The sequence below is a fragment of the Cyprinus carpio genome, chromosome B9 (assembly GCF_018340385.1).
Source record: "Cyprinus carpio isolate SPL01 chromosome B9, ASM1834038v1, whole genome shotgun sequence".
In the NCBI taxonomy this organism is placed as follows: Eukaryota; Metazoa; Chordata; class Actinopteri; order Cypriniformes; family Cyprinidae; genus Cyprinus; species Cyprinus carpio.
Window position 1 is genome coordinate 4363613 of NC_056605.1, and position 18577 is coordinate 4382189.

Consider the following 18577-nt stretch of genomic DNA (forward strand, 5'->3'; position numbering starts at 1 on the left):
TCACCGTTACACCACAATAAAGGATGCATATCACTCTGTTCCACGGGCAGCTTTGGGACGTTCTGATCACTGTTTGGTTCATCTTATACAGGCAGAAACTAAAATCAGCTAAACCTGTATTAAGGACTGTAAAAAGATGGACTAATGAAGCAGAGCAGGATTTACAATCTTGTTTTGACCTCACTGATTAGTGTTTTTGAAGCTGCTGCCGCCGATCTGGATGAGCTCACAGAGACTATCATATATCAGTTTCTGTGAAGATCATATTGCGTCTTTACACATCAATGTATCGTCACGGGCCGCAGGGTTTAATATGGATTTCTGTGCATGTTTTTTTTTTTTTTCTCATAGATTCTGTGACCATTGCCAAGCACTGTACTGCTGAGAGACTGCAACGCCTGAAGCTAAAAATCATAATTTGTGTTCTACTGAAGAAACAAAGTCACATACATCTTGGATGCCTTGGGGGTGAGCAGATAAACATCATTTTTTTTATTTTTGGGTGAACAGTCCCTTTAAGACGATATACAGTTGTGTTAATACATTTAAATGTATTCAACTGCCAGATGCTTTTATGCAAACCAACTTACAGTTGAGCAATACTGACTATGATTTATCATAAGATGGCAATTAACATGAGAAGTGACCGTTATACAAGGTTTCAGTCATCATTCAAAATAGTAAAGCTAGGACATGAAGAAATAAAGGATAATAAGAGAACAGAAAAAGTGAAGGCTTAAACGAGTTTTCAGTTGTTTCTTGAAGATTGTGAGGGATTCGGATTAGAATGACAGAAGAATTTACAGAATTGTAATGAAATAACATTCAATATAGAAAAGAAGTATTCCTCCAACCTGGTCCACCCTCAGTTAATTGATTCTATATTATACAATATATAAACTACATACAAATATTTAGGAAGCATTTTAAATCTGTTTGCCACCTCAGTTCAAATTAAGGAATTATGGAATAGAATAGGAATTCAAAAGACATGCTCAGTTCAATTTTAAATGACACACATCCCTGGTATCTTCAAAGCTGATAAGATATAGTGCTCTGTCACTTTTTGATAAGTATGACTGAAAAAAAAAACAATTAAATTAACTTTAATGTAAAAAGTTGTGCAAAAGCAAGTTTTTGTACAACTGTACATGGTCTACAGGTCTGTACTGTATGCATGCAGAGAATTATCATTATTAATTTATAGCAGATGAAAGAAGAATTTATATCATATATCATACATCATACAGTATATACAGAAAGTTATTAAATAAATGTTATGAAAAGTTTGCCTGTACATTCTTATGAGTTTTCTATTGTAGTCTTAATTTTGGCTCTTGTTTTGGAGCGTGTGTTGACTTCTGACGTCGACGGTGTTGGGGATGCAGCAGTATGCAGCTCAAATGGGGGATCCTGTGAATCTTCCTCTTTTACTTCCTCGTCCTCACATTCGTCCATCTCTGTCTGATGTTTTTTGCAGTGTTTCTCAAAAGTGGCCATCTTCACAAAGATTTTGTTGCACACCTTGCAATGGAAGAGCTGCTCTTCGTTTTGTAAGTGCAGTTTCAGCTGCAGATACGAGGAATGAGCGAAGGCCCCCGAGCACACGCTACAACAGAGCATCCCGCTGGCCTGGTGGCTTTTCTCGTGTTGTTTTAGCATGGACACTGACCTGAAGCCCTTGTTGCACGTGGCACATATGTACCTGCCCCTGCCCAGCTCCAAAGCCTGATGGTTAAGCAGGTGGGCTGATGTGCGGAAGGCCTTACCACACTCGTCACACTTAAAAGGGCGCTCACCTGTGTGCAAGCGCAAGTGTATAATAAGTCCGGCCTTTTGCGTAAAAGCCCTTTCACATTGTGTACATTTGAAGGGTTTTTCACCAGTGTGGAGCCTTCGATGGGTTTTCAGGTGTGAGTCACGGCCAAAGCATTTATTGCAATCTGGGCATTTGAAGGGTTTCTCGCCAGTGTGGGTGGTCTTGTGGCGCATAAGCTGGGACGACTGCATGAACATTTTTGAACATACACTGCATTTGTACTTCCTTTCTCCAGTGTGTGAGCGCAGGTGCAGTGCAAGGTGAGCCGACGAGATGAAGGTCTTGGAGCAAAGCTGGCAGGTATGAGGCTTCTCCCCAGCATGGGTGCGTTTATGTAGAACCAGACGAGAAGAAAGAGTAAAAGACTTGTCACAGTAGGGACATTTGTAGGGCTTGTCTTCAGTATGAACTTGCTGGTGCTTAGTGAGCATGGATACCTGGGCAAAAGACTTGTCACAAAGGCCACAAGGGTGGGATCGAGGCTTGGAAGAGTGAGACATCTTGGCTGACTCAGAGCTGAACAAAAATCATCACACCTAATGAAAAAAAAAACATTAATAAATCATTTAGTTTAGATTGATTAAACACTTAAAAAAAAAAATCTATTGTTATCCTTCCACTTTCTAATTTCACATTTAATGTGTTACTTGCCAATTCTTCAAAATTATTTGAAAAATGTATTCAATTTCTAAGTGAAAATAATTTTTACATCAATTTTGTTTCAGTGACTTTCAAGGTCATTATTGAGTGGCGGTCCTTCTCAAGAAGCAAGGAAGGCTAAATGTCCACAAATTTATTCTAAATAAACATAAAAACAATGGAATACGGATGTTTTGATCAATCATTTACTACTGTATGCAACTCAAATACATAAAATTTATAAGAATGGATGGAATGGACACAATATTTCATTTGTTTCTGTTAAAATGCAGCTGGAAAGGGCAAAACAAATTATGTAATATAACTAATTACAGTTAAATATTACTATTATTCAATTGCAAATATGTTATCATATGGCCTAACAGATATTTCAACAGTGCCTAAACTTTATGCAGGCCTCTTAAAAGGGTGAAATGTATTTTTCCTGTTCTGCTGCATTTGATATCACAGCTCAAGGTTGGAGGGTGTGTGTACTGTTGTAGCCTACTGACAATGGCTTAACATTTATTTGAGGATGTTACACAGGAACATCCTCAGCTGTGATTGTTCGCTGTTGTTTGAACATATTTTGGTCGTATGATGACAGTGACGTTCTTCGAGACAATTTTTCAGGAAGGAAATGTGTAAAATATAAATCAAACTTGCTGTGCTCCGCAATATAAAGTTACAGTATATGTTTTATAAAGGCTATTATCAAGATCTGGTTTTGCTAGAGGAAAGCACTAGCTTAAAATATACACGTATAATTAACACGTTATAAAAAAACGTGTTCCTGGAAGTGTTTGTAAAACTGGACAATACAGACTTCCTGGAAATGTTTGTATTGGCCAGTCTGTAGCGGGCATTGTGTAGGCAAATTTCTTCTTGTGGATGTACAGTATATTACACTCAGATTATAACGCGTTAATTATATATATATATATATATATATATATATATATATATATATATATATATATATATATATACATATATATATAACGTTATAACAATACAAGCAAAAATTAATGTGACGCAAGGGTGAATTAAAAAGTGGAACATTTTGAGGACAGAGAGATTTCCTCATGTCCTGCGTCCACCCCGTTTGTGATCAACGTTACGCAACATCCAAGAGCAATTTGCAAACATGCAAACTCACCCCTTTATCACCGTTTCCTCCAAAAAAAACCCAAAACTTTCAAGTTTTTATTAATATCTCTTAGTTCCCCTCATTATTCACTGCATAGCTACTCGCGTCAGATTGTCCATGCATTCTAATATACGCTAAATCACCGCAGATGAACGGACATTAATGTATAATGGCGAAATGTAATGCACATAAGCATTTTCAGGTTTTTGCGAAAACCACACGAACTGACAGCGATGCTACGTTATCACTGGTACTGTAAACAAACGGAAATCAGTTTCTCGCCTCCGTGGAAGCCATAGAGTAGCCTAACAGCCTGTCATGCTATCAAAATAAAAGTTGTCTAACGGCAAGAACATTACTTACAATTCTGTTTACTTATAAATGCCTTAATAAATAGAGCAAATGCAGATTTCAGCAAAATTACTCTCATTAAATTTATTTTTGCCCCCGTGAATAATACATTAAGAATTTAAAGGCTTTCATCATTTTATTTGTTTGTTTATTTATTTATTAAGGCTATTGTTTGTTTGTATAGCGACGGTAGGTAGTATAGTAGGCCTATAGTAGATCTGTTCATATGATGATTATTATTATTTATAATTTATATATCTAATTATTATTAGCTGATCTTGAGAATAACTGACATTGATTAAAAATACAAAGTCCCCTTAAGACGCACGTAACAAATAATATTTTTGTTTTCAAGTATCCTGTTGCAACAATTACTTTAAGAGTTTTGTACATTCGGAGATACTCTGCGTGAAAACAGTTTTTTTTTTTTCTTCTTCTTCTTCTTCTTTCCGGTGTCATTCATTGAACTGAATGAGGAGGGTTGGTTTCGTTTTTGCAAAACAGGATCTTTCAAGAGAACGGAAACTTAGAGAAGCCTCTAGGTTTCCATTCTCTGGAAAGAGCCTATTCGCGTGCGCCAAATCGAATTGAGCGCACTGAGAGGGTTTAACTGAGCCATTCTGATCGCTTTGCTTTCATTCTGCGGATGCGAGTGGAAGCATCATCATGACCCATAAGGACCATTAAAGGTAGGTGATAACCTCATGCAGAAGTTACATGAGTTTTTGAAATGTAATTTATGGTTATATTAATATTTAGTAATATAATATTAAACTAATATAACATATAACAGAGTTCTTTTCTATTTTGCAAGGCATAAGCAAACAACTACAGCATGCTCCTGAACCTTTATACTTCTGAGTTCCTTTCATACAAGTTTAAAAGTCTGGCTTGCAGTTCTGCAAGATGTGGTTTTATTATAGGCCTATTTTAATTAATTTTATTTATTTATTCATTCATTCATTCATTCATTCATATATTCATTTAGCATCTGATATGCTAGGTAACACGTTTTCATATAGTCCACAAGTGATTTTATATTGTTTTCTGGGAAACATATAAATATCTTAATTTATATGTCTTAAAAAATACCTAAAAATAAAATAAAGAAAATATATGACAAAATATGCAACGATTGCAAATGAAGATATTTTGAAGAATGTTAACCACACAGTTGATGGTAGCCATTAACTTTGTATGAAAAAATATATACTGTATATACTATGGAAGTCAATGGCTACCATCAGCTGTTTGGTTACCAACACTCTTCAAAATATCTTCTTTTATGTTCAGCAGAAGAAAGAAACTCATGTAGGTTTACTTGAGGGAAAGTTAATGACAAAATGTTAATTTTTGGGTTAACTACATCTTTATCACAGGTGAATAAATAACATATATAATGTAACTTTAAGCAGAGCAAAAGAGAAACAGTGTAACTAGCAGTTTATACTATTTTTTTTTTTAACTCCTCTACAACTTCTAGCTAAATTTGAAACGATAAGAAATGAAGAAATATATTGTTACGGATCTGCAAAAGAAAGGACCCGGATGCAGAATGTGTAGTGATTGTGTTTTATTGACAAGACAGGGCACAACAAAGGAAAGTGAGGTGTGAAACAATGCAAACAGTAGGGAAGGGCAGACGACAGGCAGGGAGTGTGACCACTGAGACCAGTCCTGGCTGAAATTGAGGGCTGCGGAGGAAGAGGGAGTCCCAAGCAGGATAATGGCAAGGAAGACCAATCAGAAACCAGATTTCTCAGATGTAGAACCAGTCTTTCTTCTAGGTGGATGGCTCACAGGGCCAGAGGCTTGACACTCAAGTATATTATAGGACAGATACACCAGTCTTGCTGCCAGGCAGTGTGAGTCAGTGGCCCGGAAATGTCCTGGACACAGGGCGGGGCGGGGAATGAACACAAGACTCACAATAGACAATTCAAGACACAGGGTAACAAGGCATGGCACAAGAGAGAAAATAATAAAATAAAATGAGACAAAAATAAAAACCTGATATTTTAATTTGTGAAAAACTATGACTAGAGGAACAAAAATAAATAAATAAATAAATAAAACTAGGAATAAATACCTTAAACTTGGAAAAAAAAAGGGGGGGGGGGGGGATATTTGCATGGAATAGTGATATCTGATTCTTGAATGAATAGTTCTTTTGAGCTGGTTCTCAGGGAAGTAACCGGTTGAATGGGTTCACAAAAAGGAACTAAATAGAACTTTTTCTTAAAAAAAAAAAAAATGCATATTGTACAACACAAGACAGGGAACAAATTATTTGAACTTTATTTCCGAGTTGTGAAACACAAAGCTGAAGTAGCATGTATGACTCAAAAATAACATAATGAGCAGGTTCAGCCAATAGCAAAGTTTACCAAGGATTACTAAGGAGTCCGATAAGTGATTTGTCCTTACTATGCATTGTCACTATGAGGCATGTACTGGACACGTACTATTATTAAATAACATTTTATTAAAACCTGCAAGAAACTTTCTTTTTAGAGATGTAAATACATTTTACTATAGTTTATTGTGCATGCAGATTAGCTAAATCAAAGACTGTTAATATAATACTTTAGACATGTTGGCTAGAACATATCTGTGTTTGTGCATCAAACTGAACTGGATGAACTTAGAGATGAAAATGAGTAGAAACAATATAAAAAAAAAAAAAAAAAACCACCAAAATACCACAAAAAAAACCCCGAGTTGCATAAGACCAATATATAAAAGATTAGACAAAGAAAAAAATTAAGAAAGTATACACTAGAAATACAACAACATCAGATTGACTAGAACAAGAATGTTTAACTGCACGGACAGGCAAGTAAGCAGGAACACACAACAACAACAAAAACAGCAATTCAATGGGAAAGGAGCACAATAAATAGGGAGCAGAGGATCAGGGGAACACAGTCAGCCCAATGAGGATTAAACAAGGGGGCATTGTAACAGGAAACAAGGAGGCAAGACGAGAGGAGCACATAGCAACACAAACAAAGACAAAGTGCTTAAGCACAAGACAAAGTAAGAAACATTAAACAGTGACAAGACTGTCAGCATTCACTGATAAAAATGATTTTGCAGTGAAGAAAATACTATGGAAAAACAAATGTGATTTCTACATTAAATAATATAGTTCAGGCAAGAATTTTAAAAGAGTAAATTCTATTTTAGTCCTCAATTTAAGCGTGTAGAAATTAAAGTTCGAACTTATAATTATATTTTACTTGGAATTGTTTTTTACAAGGATTCTTTAAGGAAATCCCAAGTCATGATCCCATTCTTCCCATCATGCACTGGGGCATGAATAATTAATAAGGTTACATTTTTCACTGTTTTCTAGTTCTATATGCACTGTTTTATGGTTGCTTTTGTCGATGAGTAACTTGCTGTTTTGTGACATCTGGAGTTCATTTTCTACTTAAAATGTGTTTTTGTATAAAATGTAAATTGTGTACTGTGTATGAGGTATCTGTGTTCATTTGATTCAAAACTATATTGAGTAAACATATTATCCTAAAAAGGATAACGAGCCATCTACTTGCTTACTTACGTTTGTAATTGAACCAAGTGCTTTAATAGCGTTTTTTTATTTTTTATATTTTTTTAAGAAAAGTTTACAAACCATGATTGAGTGTAATGTACTTGAGTATTGCAGAGTAAACTTAAAATTATTAAGTAACTCTACCACTAGCGCATGCTGATAACATTTTATTCTTCACTAGTAACTTGTGTCGTAGCCTACGAGTCAATTGTGTCATCATCGTACAGTCTGTATGCATCTCGTACCCAGGTTTATCAGATATATGTTGCACAGTGTGATCTTTTATGTTCTTATAAGATTGATGAAATCACACAGTCTGTAGAAGGCTTAAGAGACCTTTGAATATCAGAAAGATATGATTAAAAAAAGTGTACGTGTGACACATTCATTCATTCATTCATTCATTCATTCATATATTCATTCATTCATTTAGCATCTGATACGTTAGGTAGCATGTTTTCATGTAGTCCAAAGGTGATTTTATATTGTTTTCTGGGAAACATATAAATATCTTAATTTATATGTCTTTAAAAAATACCTAAAATTAAAATAAAGAAAATATATGACAAAATATGCAACGATTGCAAATGAAGATATTTTGAAGAATGTTAACCACACAGTTGATGGTAGCCATTAACTTAGTATTAAAAAATATGTCTGTATATACTATGGAATGTACATTAATTTAGAGAGCCCTCCTCATGCTGGAAACACTGGTTCGAATCCCTCTCAGAGCGAGCGTAGCAAGTAGAACCGGAGGGTTTACACAAGTATTCAGAAGATGGTAGAAAACAGTGGGAACTGTTTAACTGCTCAGGACAAACTAAAGACTCTATTACAAATCATAAAACACTCATGGATCATCCAGGTTATGAGACACAATATTAAGAATCAAGTGTAGGCTATATGTAAACTTTTAAAACTGATTAGTTTGTGTAAATTGAATCATTAGTTTGCCCTTTGGACTATAACATATACATCTTTTTTATGAAATAGCTTATTCTGGGCAGTACAGAAAAAAAAATATAATCGCTCTTACATTTGTTAATTTATTAATATTTTGCAGATTTTGCAAGGAGAACAGTTTTGTAGCTATAGGCCACAAGAGACCCAAGAAAGCAGTGCAAACTACTACATGGACTTTTTTTTTTTTATTATAACAATGGTTTGAAACTGTTCAAAGGAATGCACCTTTTAAGATTTGTAAAAGTTAATTGTTGGTTTAAAGGTTTTTGTTTTTTTTTTTACACTCAGGAGACTGTTAAAGAAAGACAATGAGTTCAGCATCAAGGCAAAAGAAGAAAAAGAAGTAAGCGTGAATTTATTCACTGCATGTTTTTTGTTTAAGATAATTTAATATCTGATTAATATCTGACAAATAATCCCAAGCATACTAACAACTGACTAGCATTAATTAATCTAATTTTGTACTTTATCTGTTACACATTGAACCTTGAGTTTGATTTGTATGTGTTTTGTGCCATTTGTGATAAACTTTACATTGTTCAATGTAGAAATAAATTTGGTGCTACATCTCCACCATTCATTGACTACTTGAAAGAAATTTTGAGAAGGTACCCAGATGGGGGACAAATTTTGAAGGTAGGTAATAAAAAAATAAAAAAAATAAAAAAAATACCTTTACATAGTGCATGAATAATTGTGCATCAAATGTATGCATCTTATACCTCATCCATCAATAATAATTATCTTATAAAATATCAGGAGCTGATACAGAATGCAGATGATGCAGGAGCTTCAACTGTGGTGTTTATTCATGATGAGAGACATTATGAGACTCACAGCCTGTGGACTGAAGAGCTCGGAAAATATCAAGGTATATACACAAAATTATTTTAGAGCCTGCAACAAAGGATATTACAATATAGGGGTATTGCATTAGTCTTCTAGTTTTCTAGTTATAGTCTACCTCATTCATATATTACAATGATGAAGATTTCAGGAGTTTCGCAGCATATCTTCTGTTTTGTAAATGTTTTTTTTTTTTTTTTTTTTTAGTTCTAAAAGTTAATTACTTTTTATACTAAATCAAACTTTTAGACACACTTTGCCATTAATAACTGAGACCTGTGCTTTTCCTCTTTTGAAAAGCACCAGTCACCACTGTTGTATATCAAACTGTATCTCAGATATCCTAAACTAGGTCAAAATCACTGTTTAGTCCTAAGAAACTAGGCTGCAAATAAGTGCACAGAGTGCATACAGTATTGGAGATATGATTCATCTGCTAGGACTAGTACTGAATTTCTTTACTATGCAAAAGACTAAATGTAAAAGTTTTTTGTTTGATCATTTTTCTATGACCATTTGTAACTTTGATCTGGCAGGACCTGCTCTCTATGCCTTCAATGATGCAGCCTTTACAGAGGAAGACTGGGAGGGTATTCAGAGAGTTGGCAGGAGGATCAAGCAGGATGACCCCCAACAAAAGTTGGGAGATTTGGGAATCGGTTTCAACTCTATTTGTTTATCATATTACAGGTAAAATATGCTACATTACCTTATTGTCTCATATAACTTTATTAGGTATTTTAGTGCCTGCTGATTAGAAATCCTACAATACTGCTTGTTGATTAATGAAGTCTTAACATCACAATATGTCAGTTAATATCTTTTTAAATTATATATCACATTATTTAACCTAAGCTACTGATGATCACAAATCAATGCTTTTCCCTTTTTTGTCATCTTCAGCCTTCCACCCCCCCCCCCCCACGCTTCCAGTGGTTAGCATGCTAACAGATTAGATTGACAGAATGATAATATTGTAAAAATTAATTTTCCTTTTGAATTCTCCTATACTGTTTACTTGTCAGAGGGTAGGTTATATGTTTATCAACATTATTAGGTATCACAACAGAAATACACTATGTTACAGATTACAGTAACCTTTTTTAATGATCAGTCTATTATTAACAGTAAAATGCGATATTGGACATTTAATCGTGCATAGTCATTTCTCATTTTCTTTTTTTACATTTAGATGGAATTTTCCATCATCTAAGACTCATCATCCAAGTTAATAACACTAAAAATAACATGTATTTAAAAACATTTTATTAAATACAGTATTTAGCCAATCTTTATTAGGAAACACTTCTTACTATTAAATAGTTGTTTATTAGCATGCCTATTTTTAACATATTGACTGTTTATTAGTACATATAAAGCATTTATTGTACATGACCATATTCTATATCCCTAATCCTACCCAATACATAAACTTAACAACTACCTTACTAACTATTAATAAGCAGCAAATTAGGAGTTTATTTATTAGTTGCAGTTAATGGTTTATTAATAGTGAGAATTTAAACTTTATTGTAATTTTGTTGTGATCCTCAAATTCACTCAAAGCACTAATTTCAGGATAAAAATACAGTATATGTAATATCTGTATTGGCCAGAATTGGTGCATCGTGGTTGTAGTGTATTATCAACAATCTGATTGCAATGACCTGATTGACTGCAACATCAGTTTTAACAAATAACTGGCCATCAGGGTATGTTGGGTGTCAGATTCTGACAGGGGCTTTAGCACAACACTAGTGATGTAACAATTTTATAAATAATTTTTATTGTTTTTTACAGACCTGCCATGTGTCTTCAGTTCTGAACACCTAGCCATTTTTGATCCACAAAAGAAGATGTTTGGAGAGGATGAAGAAGGCTATCGGTGGTCTTTGAATGATGAAGAGGACAGAGAGAGCCTTTTGAAATTCAGAGATCAGTTTCAGCCCTTTCAAAATACTGTCAGTAAAGTCAACAGTTGTTCCTGGGGAGACGGGCGGGTCATCAGCGAGGAGCAATACTTTAAAGGACCCCTCCTCTTCCGTTTCCCTCTGCGTAATGAGGCTTCAGAGATCTCAGATAACTTATATGACTCCACAAAAGTTACCCAGCTTTTTGACAGTTTCATTGCTGATGCAGACATCAGTCTTCTTTTCCTGAGAAATGTGTCATCCATTACTTTGCTGCATATTGACACCAATGGCCTCTGCAACAATAGACTCAAAGTTTCAGTGTCAAATAACTTTACCACTGACCTTTCTTATATCAAGAAGGATTCGTTTGACAGAAAAACATGTTTTAAAACAGTATCACAGATTTGCCAGCAAATGGTAGAAACAAGGACCAAGTGGCTTGTGACAACTTGCCTTCTGAAACAGGGATATATACCAGAGATTGATTCTCTAGCCAAAAAGCTGAGCTTCTACCCTCAAGTTGATGCAGCATTTCGATTAGATGGAGACAGATCACTTTGCAATGGGCGACTAAGTTGCTTCCTGCCACTTCCAAATAATGAACCAAACAAAACTGGGCTTCCCATTCACATCAATGCTTGCTTTGGCCTGACAGACAATCGGAGGTTCATCAAGTGGCAAGAAGGCGGATCAGAAGAATGATGAGTCTGCGATGTGGAATGAGCTGCTCACAAAAGATATTCTTTCCCCATGTATATCTCATGATGATTCTAGATGCCATTCAGTTATCAGGAGTCTCAGCCCTGCCTTCCCCTACTGTTTACAATCTTTGGCCTGACCTATCGAAGACTGTACATAAAGAGAGATGGCATGAAGTTTCCAACAAATACTTCTGAAAGTTCTAATTTGAATACAAGATCTTTCACCTTGCTGATAATGAGCAAATCTGGGTGTCTCTCCTCAGAAATGCAGTTTTTTCCAGTAAAAACTATATGTAGTAACACAATGTCTGCAGTGTCAAGATTATTGATTGCTAAAGGAGAGAACCTGGTCACAGTCCCAGAACATGTTTTGAAAGATGTTCAAGAAATCTTCCCTAAAAGTGATACCTTACCATTATGATTCCATCTTATGCTAGAGCTGTCCTTCACAGAAGTGAGGCTGAAAATCTCAGTAAAGATGACAAATACTCACTTCTTGAATTTGCTCTCAGTGATGAAAAGTACACAGAGCTAGAAGGACTTAAGCTTCTTCCTCTCAGTGATGGAACCTTCACTTCATTTGGCAATGGAGTGCAGAAGACTGTGTTTTGATTGACACATGCAGAAAGTTTCCCCAAGGGTAAAGTTTGACGTGTCTTTTTCCTATTTGAATTATTCAAGTGTGTTTCATCGTATATCCGGGCTGTCAGGACTTGTAATAATTTCATTTTTTTTTTCTTTATTTATGAACATTGCTTGCCATTTTGTAATAGAGAGGTTTTTACCCCATGATCTGAGGCCATTTTTGCACTGTGCAGCTAAAGAAAAGCTAGCCAACAAGGAGTTAAGAAAAATTGTTTCATATATTTAATTGGAATGCTTATAATAATTTGGAAATTAAATTGTGTGTGTGGGTGGTGTGCATGTGTCGCCATGTGTGTGTGTGTGTGTGTGTTTCAGGTCATATACAGACATAATCAATTTGGATGCACAACAAAGTTGTTGCACTCCACAAAGCCAGCACGGGTAACCATGGACTGGGGAAAGTGTTCCCAAGGTCATGTGGACATGGAAAAACAGAACATTTTTTTCATCATCCACCAAGATGAGAGCTGGCTGGCTGAATTCTGGAGTTTCTTCTTAGCGCTGAATGGATATGAGTGTTAAGCAGCTTTATTAACATGCCTTTAATACCAGTGGAGCCACTGCAGAGTTCAGGCCAACTCTATATTGTTAGCAAGGTTTGCAGAGTAACACAACTTTGATCTTTCAGAGTAGCAACAGGGTCCAACTTGTCAAATAATGTTCAGAAAGTGTTCAAAACGGTGGGATGTACAGGTCATAAAAAAGAGACGGTGTCCTTAAGACATCGCTTACAATGAGAGTTAGTTTCTTCCAGCTTCACCAAGAAATGTTCTACAAGTCATTGTGAACTCCAACAGAGATCAGGTCATCAAAGGCATTTGCCTCTGCTTCATCACAATGAAAGGAGGAGGTTGAAAGTGGTACCTCTCTTCTTTGGATTCTCTCACAGTTGCGGAACAGAACCCTACTTTCAAATGTTGCCAATCTTCAAAATGATGTCTGGTAAAATCTGTTGCATTTTTAAATCAAAAGCAAGCAGTTGTTTCAAAAACCAATCCAGCCATTCCAAATGATCTGCCAATGCCTGACAACCATTGTACAGTGTGCAAATGAAGCTGATCGCAGGACTTTTTGACTCTTCTGAATATTGAACTCTTGAATGGCAGCTAAAGTGGCTGTTCATTTGGTTGACTGGCTTTAAGACAGGCTCTTTCAAAAACAGTGAGGAACAGACAATAATGAACTGGATATCTTGAAAAATGGTAGCATTCTACTCTCACAAAGTGAGCAGCCTGTGTCACAAAAACAAAAAGCTCTCAATTTTATTGAGACCACTCAGCGGAGAACGCAACAAAGCTTCAAATGTTTTTGATCCAAGAAACAAGACATTCCAGGGACCTTTTTGAAGGAGATTTTCTTTCCCTCCACCTAGTTTACACAAAAGACCCAGGCAAATGCTTCAGAGTTTTGCACGCCCTTGGCTTAAAAAGACAGACCAAAAAGAAAGCTATCAACAGCAAAACATACTCCAAGTCATAAATCACTTGATGTTAAGCTTTGTGTTCACTCACCAGAATAAGGCATTCCAGAAAAAAGCACATACTCTTGGTGGAGTACTGAATTCGACTGATTTCCTTGGTTCCAAATTCACCAAGATTCAGATAGGAGAGTTGATGCAAAGGAAATGGGTACCTTGTGAAACTCCAGAGTTCTTGAATTGGAAGCATCTGTAGAAATCTAAAGCGATGTTTGTATAAGCCTGCTGAAAGTAAGAGAATCCAAGTATTCTTCAAATTGTTGGATATGTAATGCCAATTACCTCGTGAGCTAAATAGACATGTCTGCCAACAGTCTTGGACTTTATGAGCCACCTCCTGCTGAAAAAGTCTGGGAGAACCTCTCTGCCACTGAGATCAATGGTAAACCCCAATTTCAGCTTTTTCAGTTTAAAACCAAGCTGCCACAGTATCTATAAATTCATGCAGGACAACATGGGAACTTCAGAGATTTAATGGACACAAAAAATGCATTCCCTGGATCTGGAATAAAAGTGAGTGTGGTCTGTCCAGGAGATATAGTTTTAGCCTATCACCTGGATGGGATCTAAGCCCTTACATCAAGAAGTGCCTGAAGAGTTTTTGCAATATGAAAACTTGCTGAACAAAATTTGGGGTTGAAGAACAAAAAGAAAAAAACGCTATGTCTGATGAGGAGATTGAAAACATACTTCATGACATAAACATACAATTGACCCGCAGGTGTCCTCCTCATGGAGAATCAACAGAACTTGAAGTGTCCATTGCTATTCTTGCCCTGGATACGAAAGAATGAGAAGCTTTTGAAGGACAGCAACAACCGTGCCTGTCATGGCACCAAGACCAAAAAATTTACTCTCTAGTACTTTGTCCAAAACAGTCTTCTGTGCCATTAGTGCTGAAGCACTAGAGGACCTGAAACAAGACAATGAGGATTTTATGTCATAATGAGGAAAGTTAAACCCCTCACTGCAAAACGCGGATGGTTGAAAGTCCCATTCTTAAGTTACTCGCATTTTAAAACCACAGTTCATTACAAGCAGAGCACAGAGTTCTTTGGTCTAGAACAGTGTGGGCAATCTGAACAATTACTCAAAGAATTAAGAACATTCTTAAAGAGTATGATGAAGAAAGCGCCATTTTCAAAAAGAACTCCTACAAAATGCTGAGGATGCTGAGGCAACCACATGTAAATTCCTCCTTGACTCCGAAAACACAGAGACCCCCCAGAAACCCCTCATTGATGATGGAATGGCCTTCTGCAATGGACCCATGCCTTTGGATCTTCAACAACGAGCTCTTTTCAGAAGAAACTGGAGAAACATTGTCAAGTGGGATCACGCATCAAAGGAAAACAAAGTTAAGATGATTGGAAAGTTTGGTCTTGGATTTAATGCGCGTTTACCATGTGAGTGATCATTCCCTCAATTCTGAGTGGAAATACCCTTCTCATACGTGATCCAAATATCCCCCATTTGGAAAAAGCACCTAAACCGCAATGGAAACCCTGGAATTAAACTCCAACCCATTCCAGAAACGGCTAGTTGTTCAAAAGGTTTCCTGGCCAGTTTAAATCCTTATGAAGGCATTTTTGATTGTGATCTTTCAGTGCAAAACAGCAAGCAATCCTATAATGGCACACCTTGATTAAATTACCATTTCGCACTCTGGAGGAGGCAAACACGGTCAGAGATAAGTTCAAAGGTATATGATGAAGATCGCAGTACAGGTTTTTAAAATCATTTGACTGACAAACTCACAAACCCACCCCTGCTATTTCTCAAAAGCATTACATCTCTGTCTCTTCAAGTTATCCCTGAAAATTCATCAACTCCTCCAAGGAATGATCAGATTCAGACTCCTCTCAAAATATCCAGAAAAGTCATAACTTCTTTTGCTGTGCTCTAATGATACACTTCTCCAAGAGATCAAGAGCACTTTCAGAAATATTGATATCACATGCCAAAACATTGTTGATGTCAACAGAGGGCACACACTTGTTCAAATAGTTCAAGAGCACTCAGATACATCCCTCACACAGTACTGGCTTTTGTACTCGTGTTTTTGGGAACACAGGATTCCTTGCAAATGTTCCAGAAAAGAAATGATCAAGAGCAGGGTGTTTTCATTTCCATTGGAGGTATCGCTGTACCCTTTGCATATAGAGGGCAAAAACTAATGCATGGTCCCCTGATGAAAGCCTCTTTGGCCAGGCTTTTTGTTTTCTTCCTCTCTCAATTGAGACAGGTCTTCCAGTTCATGTGAATGGAACTTTTGCAGTCACATCACATAGGAAAGGCCTATGGGAAAAAGGAGTGAAAGTCTGAGTGGAACAAAGCTTTACTTAAAAGATGCTGTAATCTACTCGCTTACATCACAACACTGCTTTGAGGCTGAAGAAAATGGCCCAAAATGGATATATCCAGAACTATTCCTTCTATGCATTCTGGCCCTAATGCAGAGAGAGTAAGTGAAAGCATTTTTACCCCTGGTTGAGTCCCGTTCTTTTACTCAGCAGTTGCACAGAATGGCAATGGTAAATCTTCTGGATCTTTTTTAGCAATGGACATCATTGGTGTTCTATGGACAAGGCAAGATTTCTGAATCCAAAAATTGAGCAAGAACCAAGCAGTTGGAGACATTGCATGAAAGTGTTTTTGAGCTTGGGAGCTTCATATTCCTGTGTTGTTTCTCTCCCAACATGGGTAAGAGAAAGTTTCAGCTATTGTGGCTTCAAGGAAATGATCAAACAGAAACAATCAACTGGCCTGAGTTTTATAGCACCGGTGTTTAGAACCTGAGTGCTGGTGGCACACATAACAGAAAGAAATGTGCTGGTTTGAATGCCCATCGACTTGAATGATCCTGCTGTTGATGACCTTCTGAAAAGTTACCCTTGCATTCCAACACAGAAATGTCAGAAGCTTCAATTTATCAAGCGACTTGGAATCCTTTGGCAGTCAGAGTTGCTTGTTTGTATGAACTTGAGGAAGGACGATATTTCTTGAGGGAACTGCAAATAAACTATCTCTCACCAAAAGAATTCAACGACTTTCTGATTTAGGAATGCTGAGTGACAGCCTCCTTTGAAGACATCATAGAAAGAGCGGGAAGACATCCAGTGTTTTGGCAACAGGATAAAATCTAAAATTTCAAAAATGTCCTTCGGTGCTCCCCTCATAGAGTCAATGAAAGACTCCACCAGAAAGATGTAAATTCTTCCTGCTCTGGCAGTCACACCCTGTCTCAACTACCATTCCTTCCTGTTCCTTAGCTCCTCGGTAGATCAAGGGTTAAACAAAACACCCAGTAACACCACCCCGTTCTTAAAAAACCCTAAGACGCTGAAGTATACAGTAAAAGTTGTCAAAATTTAGTAAGCATGACAGAATTCACAAGTTGATCATTCAAACTCTCAAATACCATAGCTATGGATTCAGTTTTCTCCAGAAATTGAAAAGTACAGACACAAATCCACCAGTTGAGAACGGTGCTCCAGCAGCTGTAAAAAGCACACCAACCACTGCAATGCATTTGAAAAGACTGCTCTCTTTGATAACATTGCTCACGTCTTGCTATGAATATCTCAACAAGTACTTGTTTTGGAACAGAAAGATCCCAATCCATTATTGGCCATGCAAAATCATCTTCCATCATTTCATTGAGGATCATTTTGTAAATGTGAAGGCAGTGGCCAGTGAAGTGAAGAATTTGAAAAGAGAAACCATATCTCTATGTGCTTCCAGTCATCTTCTCCAAATTTGAGAGGCTCGTGGGATTGCATTGGTGTCCAAAAACAATCACACAAAGAGCAATTTGTTGCTGCACTTGAGGAAATTAAGGCTTTCTATGGCTCTCAACCTCTTTCCCGCGTCAGACCTCCATAACTGTGTTGCCATACTCGTGAATGGGCTGTATAAAAATTAAAGAAAATGCTTACAAACTGTCTCATACCTGATGAGAGAGGTGTGCTGATATCTTCTGCAAGAGCTGAGATATAATGACAGCCCATGGATGCCTGTCTCTGGTGTCAAGCCTCTCCCATTGAAGTTGATACCTCGGACTGTGGCCTGTCGTTTTGGTGTGTTATGACAACAAGACACCATACTCTGCAAAGAACATTTTGTCAGTGGGTTTTCCCTTTATGCCAAAGAGTTTGGACAAACCGAGAAACGAACTGTCCAATAAAACATATATACTTGGATGCATATCCATCTAAAAAAGGATATTCTGAAAGAGCTCATTTCAAAATGCTAGATGATGCAGAGGGCACAGAAATTCACTTTGTGTGGGGACAAACAGAAAACATAAGACAGAAAAGATATTTGGAGAGAAATGGGAAACTGGGGCTCAAGGCCCGGCACTTTGTGGGTACAACAACAGAACATTTTCTGGATGCGGATTGCTGCAAGGTATTCAGCAGCTGGGGGAAGGAGAAAACGATGGCACTTTTAGGGAGAAACTGGGAAATATGGACTTGGCTTCAATTCATTGGTATCATCTAACAGCCTGT

At 36.8% G+C, this 18577-nt stretch overlaps 1 protein-coding gene and 2 pseudogenes across 2 annotated transcripts; 2 read left to right on the forward strand and 1 right to left on the reverse strand.

Moving 5' to 3' along the window:
* Positions 1-448: 448 nt before the first annotated feature.
* On the reverse strand, positions 449-3941 carry LOC109083848 (zinc finger protein 525-like). Of its 2 annotated transcripts, none has more exons than XM_042730671.1 (2): positions 3618-3941; positions 449-2335 (listed from the first exon to the last, which is right to left on the reverse strand). In XM_042730671.1, exon 2 carries the CDS (start codon positions 2317-2319, stop codon positions 1303-1305), a length of 1017 nt encoding a protein of 338 aa, XP_042586605.1. In that variant the 5' UTR covers positions 2320-2335; positions 3618-3941; the 3' UTR covers positions 449-1302. The 2 variants fall into 2 exon arrangements, with proteins under 2 accessions (XP_042586605.1, XP_018954130.2); XM_019098585.2 differs by having other exon boundaries at positions 449-2355; positions 3618-3939.
* A 462-nt stretch (positions 3942-4403) lies between these two features.
* Positions 4404-12085, forward strand: LOC109083823 (annotated as a pseudogene).
* A 1027-nt stretch (positions 12086-13112) lies between these two features.
* On the forward strand, positions 13113-14108 carry LOC122138411 (annotated as a pseudogene).
* The last annotated feature ends 4469 nt before the right edge of the window (positions 14109-18577 follow it).